The following is a 9,446-nucleotide window of genomic DNA, read 5'->3' on the forward strand; positions in this document are numbered from 1 at the left end:
TGAATTTCATCTGCCATTTTGTTGCCTAGTCACTCAGTTTGGTGAGATCCCTTTGTAACTCTTTGCAGTCTGCTTCAGATTGAAGTATCTTGAGTGGTTTTATACAGTCTGCAAACTTTGCCACCTTGCTGTTTTACTCCTTTTTCCGGGCCATTTATGTATATATTGAACAGCAAAGGTCCCATTACTGATCCTTGGGGAACCCGGCACTTTACTTCTCTCCATTAGGAAGACTGACCATTTATTCCTGCCTTTTGTTTCCTATATTTTAACCAATTACTGATCCATGAAAGGACCTTCCCTCTTATCCCATGACTGCTTAACAGCCTTTGGTGAGGGACCTTGTCAAAGCTTTCTGAAAGTCTAGGTACATTATATTTATTGGATCACCCTTATCCACCTGTTGATCCTCTCAAAAAATTCTAATAGATCGGTGAGTCATGATTTCTCTTTGCAGAAGCCATGTTGACACTTCCCCAGCATATTGTGTTAATCAGTGTCTGATAATTCCGTTCTTTACCATAGCTTCAACCAGTGTTGCCAATTAATTGCTGTTAATGCCTGTGATTAACTGAAAACAAAATTAATGTGTTAATTTTTTTAACAGTGCTAACTGCATCCCTGTGGGCCGGGAGGGAGGCATTGGCTGTGGAGGGATCTGACAGTGCCTGGTCAGGCGGAGTAACCCAATCCGTCTCTGGAGAGAGAGAAGAGGAAGTGGCTCCTATCCTGGCTCTGGAAGACAGTTAGGGATCCTGACCCCAGGGGACTTAATGTTAGCATCCTCTAACCTTTTTTTGAACTGTAGTTAACTGAAGTTCATGGGTCTTTTAGTAGTGTTGTAATACGTTGTAAACTACCGTGGATTTATCGGTGGATAAAGCAGGAGCCACACGAATAGACTTCCACTGGGGAAAGATCTTATTCCTTACTTTTAAATATTTCCTTATATCCAGCCTCTTAAAATTCTGTAGGAAATAAAATTCCATGTCTGGGGTTCGCACTGAGGTATCCTGCTTGGTGGCCTTTAGGATACCAAAGTGATTTTAAAGGGTTTATTGGAAGATCATTCAGCAATAAAACAACATTGTGCCACTGACATGCTGGTGTATGGCATGGAGCTAAATGGGCATGGTGGGGAGTATGAACCTGGAATTGTCATGTACTAGAAAACACCTCACTGCACCTTTGTCTCCTCTTTCTCTCCCAGCCTTATATTTTCACTGCCTAATAATGGCCTCTGGCAGAAACCTGGGTTTTAGTAAATATTTTCTGTTCACAGTATGTGTTTTTCTAACTTTAACACAGTTTCAGTTTTGTTCACTAATATTTTTCCATATTCTACACTCTTCCTCCTTGGTTACATGGAGACTGATAAATTTGGTGCCAGTTAAGATTAGGTGTAGTGTTTGTAGAGACATTATCTGTAGCATTCTATATATTTATATAGACAAACAAGCAGTCCTTGCCCTGAAGGTCCGCTGGTCGTAACTGACAGTATAAAATAAGACTAGAGGATAGCTTGTATCTAGCTGAGTGAACTGTTATGTGCATGTATTAATACCACAGTTTCTGCAATATTTACCATTTAGTAAACACTAATAATTGTGACTTCAGGAGGTGCTTGAAAGTGGGGAGCAGACTGTCAGTCTGAGATTTTCCACGTAAGGGCTATATGGGAAAATGTAGACTAGAGTGAGAGGACATTGTGGCAGTTGTCTTGAGCAAGGCAGAGCATGGTAATAGATAAAAACAGAGATAGATAGAAGCTAAGTTGTGTAGGACCCTGTAGGCAAGGAGCTTAAGTTTGTGGTGGTGGCAGGGGCAAGTGAAGGGATTTGAACTGTGGCTGGACCAGGAGTTTCCAGCTATTTACATATGTCTCTGGGATTAGCATTTGAACATAAACATGTGTGGCTTTTGTTCTGAGTTGGTACAGAAAGTCTACTTCCACTATCTTTCTGCAAGATTAGGTTTTGTGTGTGAATAAGTTCATCAAAATGTTTGTTCAGTCACTAAGACTGTGTACACAATGAAATAGGTCATGTTTTGAAAGCTGTTTCAATAGAAGCGGTTATATTGGCCAGTGTAAGAATACCTTAAACACTGCAAATAGTTCCTGAAATTGTGTTTAAGAAGAGTTCTTGCTGCACACATCTTGTTTCATAGTGTAAGTGGGGGCTTTAAAATATTGTACTATTTTATAACTTGACTATATAAAACTAAGAATAAATACCCAATATTTTCAAAATAGCATTTAGATGTCCTAGCAATGGTTTCAGTATCCTCATTGAGTTAGAACAGTGCCTCTCAATCTTTGCAGACTATTGTACCCCTTTCAGGAGTCTGATTTGTTTTGCGTACCCCAAGTTTCACCTCACTTAAAAACTATGTGCTTACAAAATCAGACATAAAAATACAAAAGTATCACAGCACCCTATAACGGAAAAATTGCTTACTTTCTCATTTTTCCATATAATTACAAAATAAATCAGTTGGAATATAAATATTGTATTTACATTTCAGTGTACAGTATATAGATCAATTTAAACAAGCCATTATTTGTATGAAATTTTAATTTGCACTGACTTGGCTGTCCAAAGAGACTGTGCTGATGTTGTTTGTTGTAGTGATTGGAGGTTCTTGCTATGTGTATGTGAATTTCCTCAGAAACTTGTTTTAAGCTTGGCATCAGCTAGTCATTTCTCCAGTGGGCTGGGCTTCTTGGTGGAATAAAAGAGGATAGAGAAGTTTTCCAAATATAGGACAGCTTATTAAACTAGCATACGCAAAGTTACTTAGACTAAACAAATCCACCTCCATAGTGCTTTATAATTACAGTAGAATTAGCTCCTTAAGACTTTGGTAGGCTTTATTAATCAGGAAAGCTTTTACCTATATCTTCACTAGCAAATAACATCCTTGAATGTCGACACCGTCTCGCCAAATAGTTTTTACAGCACTGACAGGAATGTAGAAGAGCTGGTATGATTTAGGGCCTTAGATTCTTTCTCACTCCCTGCTAAAAGGAAATAAACAGACCTAGCTTTATCTCCCTTTCCTAGGTTTCAGTGAGGGAAGAGGCTATGTTCTACCATGCTGTGAGAGTATATGGCTATATTGGAGCAAATTTTCCATGACCTATTTTCTGGTTGGGCCTTTTTCCTCTGAAAATAAATGCCAGATAACTGTGGGGAAAGAGGGAAATCCTGAACCTTTCAGAATCCTTAACATTTGGGGAGAATAAGTCCAGTTTAAAAAAAAAATTCTGAGGCTCTTTTCTTTTACTTGTGATAGTATATTCTGTCATACAGATGTTTCTGTGTGGGATGACTTTTCCAAATATGACTGAGTTTGACTGTATTATGCTATTACTGTTTGTTCTGACAGAATAAAAGTTTAACATTTAAACAAATATTTTAAATCTTTAAAAAAGCCTTAAGGGAGGATTTGCAATAATACAGCAGACTTATTTGATGATATAATAGTCTTTCACAGTCAATGTTTTAATTTATGTACATAATATTATTTTGGATACTTACTGAATTTTTCTTTTTTTTCTTTTATGCAAAGAGATAGAAGGCTTATACTGGACATAATGTGAACGGACTATATTCCATTCCAGTAAATGGCTTACATTCCATTTCCATGTAGGTTACGTATTTATTTGGTTTAAAATATATAAAATGGCTTGAAAGAGTAAGAACATGTTCTAAGTATATTAGTTCAGAATGTTTTAATTAACTTACATTGTAGAGTATAATGTTGACAATATAACAAAGTAAGGATTTGATTTTTTTCAAAAGGAAGGATCTATAACTGTGTGAACAAAAAGTGACTGCAAATTACCATAAATGCATAGACTACTGTGTTTATACTCGTATGCCCAGGTAGATGCATCTATTAATTACTTTCAGGCACAAATACCTGAATTGTGTTCATAATTATATATTGGACCTACTGAAAATCAGACCATAAATACTTTGTATATGCCTTTTCCCTCTTTACTAGGTTAGTGCCAGGATCAATTTCAAGATAAAAAGTTTAATTTTGAAATGAAATACCCCTAATTCAGTTTCCGTTATAAAGAAAATATAATGCAAGATAAACTAGTTGCTTTCTCTGCGAGAGCAACTGCTTTGCCAAATCTCACTCAGACTTGCATCTTTCTGCTCTGCGGTAGGCTACTGAAATGTGCACTCAGGATTTAGTGCTTGGCAAGGACATACAAAAATGGTAGCACATTTTTAGGAAAGGTGTAGGCTCACTCTTATGAAACTTCTGATAATCCAGTCAGAAGTTAGATTTTGAATGAAAGCTAGCATCAATGCAAATTAATGATCAATTTGTATTTAATTAGATTGTTTCATCTCTAAACTTCTATATTGTGTCTGTATTTCAGAATTGTTGATACTGGTATAATCTTATGTCGAAGTGTTAAGATATTTTGAGACTGTCACTTGTTCAAATATCAAGTTTTACCATCCAAAGATTTACCCCTATTCAAAATCACATAGCACAAGGTAGCAAAAGAGGGATATTACACAAGAGGAGGTTACACAAGTCAGTCCTATGCTCCAAGTAAAAAGAAGAATTGATGTGAAGAGTTAGACAAAAAGTTATTGATGTTATTAATTTTTAGCTGTCTGTAATTTTGTTTTAGATTGGGATTGGTGTTATAGAGAATACACAACAGTTCCACAATGGAAGAAAGGGCAAATGGTACAGTGGCTCATAACTCACTGGCTGAATACTCTCCCATCAAGGAACCAGGCAAGCCAGATTCAAGTGACAGCTGTGAAATGTATGAAAGAAACAAAGAAACAATGCAGCTGAAGAAAGAAATCTCTTTGCTTAATGGAATCAGCCTCATTGTAGGCAACATGATTGGTTCAGGCATCTTTGTCTCGCCTAAAGGAGTTCTCATCTACAGTGCCTCCTATGGATTGTCGCTAATAATCTGGGCAACTGGGGGGATTTTTTCGGTGTTTGGAGCACTCTGCTATGCTGAACTGGGAACCACTATTACCAAGTCAGGAGCCAGCTATGCATATATCTTGGAGGCCTTTGGGAGCTTTATTGCTTTTATTCGCTTATGGACCTCATTATTAATTGTTGAGCCAACTAGTCAGGCAATTATTGCAATAACCTTTGCTAACTACATTGTGCAGCCTGTCTTCCCTTCTTGTGAGCCTCCTTATGTTGCCTGTCGTCTCATTGCAGCTGCTTGTATATGTAAGTATTATATGACAACTAATCTGATTATTATCTTGACTGTGAACATCTTTTACATATAGTCCTGTTTAGATTCCAGAACTGTAGCATTCTGAATCTAGAATGGTTTGAGTCAGAGTAAGGAAAAGAAATGGTTTACAGGTAATCAACATAGATTGGATGTGCATGACGAGGATATTTTGACATCTTAAAGGCAAGATCTTTCACTCTTAGCTAAAACTTAGCTCAAGTCTTAATTCTTCTTGGAGGAATTTTTAATTATGGCTTGCAAAATTTAGCAGAGGCATCTTTAAACAGACAGGCTAGGTTGATGTAATTTTCTCTGTCTCTCTCTGCCTCCCTCCATGACATCCAGAAAATCCAATTTCTTATTAGAAACCTTGTGTGCTTTCAAACACAAACTATTCACTTTTAAACTTCACTTTCAGTGAATAGCTTTATTGACAGAAGCCTATCTTTTGGGACTCAAGTAACTTTTTTTCTTTTTCTTTTTTGACATGGGTGCTGGGTGGATTGATTTAAATCAGGGCGATTTCTATAATTATTTAAATCCGCAAGCAGGGAACCTTGATTAAAATAATGGATTTTTAATCTTGTTTTGCATTTGTACTTTTCAGTTCTTTTCCTAAAGAAAAATTGATTCTTGTTGATTTGTATAACCGTTAAAACATGGTGGTTTGCAACTAAATATAGTTTTTATTAATATTAAATTTATACTAATTTTGGTACTTTTTGCTAACTTTTTGCAATTCTGTATCTTAATATACATTTATTCTGATTCCTAATTTTTATACTTTTTTAGATGCATGACATTTATTTATTACAGAGTGATCAATTGTTTATGATTTGTGTCTGGCTGCATTTAGAAAACATTGAAATTAAATTAAAAATGCACAAAATAAGCATTTTCAAATTGTTATTAAATAAAACTACCTGAGGTGTGGTGGATACACACACAAAATAATCACAGCATATTTCTCACCTAAAACTATTTAATAAAACACAGTATTAGCTGTACTTTAATGAATTGGACTGATTGTTTCTGGTCACCAGGTCCTTGAAGATTTTAGAACTAGTAGATCTCATCCTCATTGTTTTCATTTATAGATTTGGAAGAGAAAAACAAGCTTTTTCAACTTCCATACAGTTTCTTGTCTTTGATTGAACTCTAGTTATTCAACTGAACTGGTTTAAATGAAGAAAATATTCTCTCAGCGCCTGCAGAAGAGGCTATTGCTGTCAAAATCTGGTTTAGTACTTAGCCAGTGACTTCAAATTTAAATTTAAAAATACAACTTTTTTATTTAAAAATTTTGTATAATTTTATATAATTATATAAAAATATTTTTATCCACCATGGGTGGATGAATAAAGTTTCACTAATCTTTCCTTCTCTATCATACAGATGAGAAAATACTTTTTGTGCCTACGATTGTAAATTGTATGTTTTTTTTATAAGGCTCTGATAGTTGAAAATCCCCTTTTGTACAGTAAGAATACTGATCTCATGGATCAGTAACTGGTTAAAAGATAGGAAACAGTCTATTTTCAAAATGGAGAGAGGTAAATAGCAAGGTCCACCAAGGACTTAGGCTGTTCAGCATATTCATAAATAATCTGGAAACGGTGTGAGAACAGTGAGGTGGCAAAATTTTCAGATGATGCAAAATTACTCAAAATAGTTGAGTCCAAACTGATTGCAAAGAGTTACAAAGGGATCTTACCAAACTGAGTGATTGGGCAATACAATGGCAGATGAAATTCAGTGCTGGTAAATGCAACATAATACACGTTGGAAAAAATAAATTCCAACTATACACACAAAATGGAGGGGGCTAAATTTGCAGTTACTGAAAGAGATCTTGGAGTCCTTGTTCTCTAAAGATGTCTGCTCTGGTGAGGCAACAGACAAAATAACTAACAATGTTGGGACCCATTAGGAAAGGAATAGATGAGAAAGGGATAGACCCATTAGAAAAGGGATAGATAAGAAAGAAAATAGCACAATGCCACTATATAAATCCATAGTAAGACCACACTTTGAATACTGTGTGCAGTTCTGATCTCCCCATCTCAAAAAGAGATATTACAATTGGAAAAGGGCAACAAACATTCTAAGAGGTAAAGAAGAGCTTCAATAGGAGGAGAGATTAAAAAGACTGGGACTGATCAGCTTAGAAAAGAGACGACTAAGGGGAAAGATATGATAGAGGTCTATAAAATCATGAATGGTGTGGAGAAAGTGAATAAGGAAGTGTTATTTACCTATTCACATAACACACAAACCAAGGATCACCCAATGAAATTAATAGGTAGCAGATTTAAAACAAACAGACAAAACGAAAGAAAGTAGACCACACAACCTACGTTCTCCCTGTGGAACTTATTGCTCAGGGATGATGTGAAGGTCAAAAGTATAACTTGTTTCAAAAAGAATTAGATAAGTTGATGAAGGATAGATCCATCAATGACTATTAGCCGGGATGGTCATGGACGCAGCCCCATGCTTTGGGTTTCCTGAAACCTCTCTCTGCAAGAAGCTAGGAGTGGATGACAGGAGATGGATCACTTGGTAAATTGCCTTGTTCTGTTCATTCCCTCTGAAGCATCTGGCATTGGCTATTGTTGGAAGACCGGATACTGGGCTATATGGACCATTGGTCTGATCCAGTATATCTGTTCTTATGTTAAAGAAAGAAATGAGAGAAAAGCAGACACACTATTTCTGGCTGTAAAGGCTATGGCTTGCATACTTGATTAACCTAGCATTAGATCTTAAGATGCGTCTATCTTGGAGAAGGAGAAGTAGTTTAATAAATCAGTCTCCTTTGTGGTTATGGCAGCAAGGAGAAACCTTTGCAGAAAAGCTTTGTTTTAGAAATCAGTTGTGTACTTTAAAATTCTGCCCTCAACCACTTGACGTCCTTGCTAGGACTCACCCTACTGCACTACTTTTATTTGTAGCTCTCTCACTACAGAAGTCCTCCCTTGCTACGTGGCAGCAGCTTGCAACCCAAAATTGAGAATCAAATAAAATCTGTGAAGGGTATTAACTTGTTAAGAAAAACCAACATGAATGTCTCTGAACGTTGTTGGGGGTAGTTTCTGTGCAAAAATGCAGATTTTGTTTTCCAATATACATAGTAACAAATTCAAATTGTTTACTAGCTGATACACTGCAATATTATCTGGTTCCTGAAAATTCCAAATGTTGTGACACTTTACCATTCACTTCTGAAATCTTTACTATCATGGGATATTATCTCAAAATGCACAGCCACACTTTACAATGCTATCAATATAAGCTAGCAAATTGACAACAGCTGCAACAAAATTGATAGAAGTAATCTTAGGGCAGGTCTACACTGCGGGGTTAAGTCAACCTACGTTACGCAACTCCAGCTACGTGAATAACATAGCTGGAGTCGATATAGCTTAGGTCGACTTATTGCAGTGTCTACACTGCTTTGGGTTGATGAGAGAAACTCTCCTGTCAACTTACTTTATGCTTCTCGTTCTAGTGGAGTACCGGAGTCAACAGGACAGCGATCTACGGTCAATTTAGCGGGTCTTCGCTTGACCCGCTAAATCGACCCTCAGTGGATTGATCGCCACAGTGTCGATCCATGGTAAATGTAGACATAACCTTAGTAACCAGAAAAAAGCATAGTCTAACAGTGAAATGGTTTGGTTTGTCCAGATTCTTAATTAGATTTTTTTAAAACTCCAGAGATAGGACAGCACTTCACAATCAAATTGTCATGAAAACAGAGACCAAATGTTCTAATGACTTCATAATAGGAAAACTTTTCATAAAAAATCATTTGCATATAGAAAATAATTACCTAAAAATGGTTGGCTAGAATAAAAAATCCTGTTCATATAAGTATGGTTTATTATAGAGTAACAAAAACAACTGTTTATGTTGGAAGGCAGATCTGATGCCAGTTGTTTTCCCCTGAGTGTTTCTCAGGAGCTGCTACAGTCATGGTTTTCGAAATTTGATACTTCTGTTTTTCCCAGTCTTGACAAGTTGAAGGAAATGTGGTTCATCCTTTTCAGTTGCCAACTTTTCAAGGTCACCAGTCTCATGCTTGTATGGGATCATTACCCTTGTTTTTTATTATTTTTGAATTATTATTCTTCCATGGGGTAACTGGACTAAGTACATTCCTATCTCCGTGTGCTGCCTCCTTTTTTTTTTTTTTTTT

General features: G+C 36.3%; 1 protein-coding gene across 2 annotated transcripts in view; it reads left to right on the forward strand.

The window, feature by feature from the left end:
- The first annotated feature begins 489 nt into the window (after positions 1-489).
- Positions 490-9,446, forward strand: part of SLC7A6 (solute carrier family 7 member 6) — a 37,983-nt gene continuing 29,026 nt past the window's right edge. The window contains exons 1-2 of one of the 2 annotated variants that reach the window (XM_032767730.2): positions 490-775; positions 4,664-5,235. In XM_032767730.2, the coding sequence (XP_032623621.1) occupies positions 4,704-5,235 (532 nt within the window). In that variant the 5' untranslated portion in view covers positions 490-775; positions 4,664-4,703. Of the gene's footprint in view, positions 776-4,445; positions 5,236-9,446 lie in introns of those variants that run through there. The other variant, XM_075073609.1, reaches the window with a different exon arrangement.

Source organism: Chelonoidis abingdonii, chromosome 19, assembly GCF_003597395.2.
Source record: "Chelonoidis abingdonii isolate Lonesome George chromosome 19, CheloAbing_2.0, whole genome shotgun sequence".
Taxonomy (NCBI): domain Eukaryota; kingdom Metazoa; phylum Chordata; order Testudines; family Testudinidae; genus Chelonoidis; species Chelonoidis abingdonii.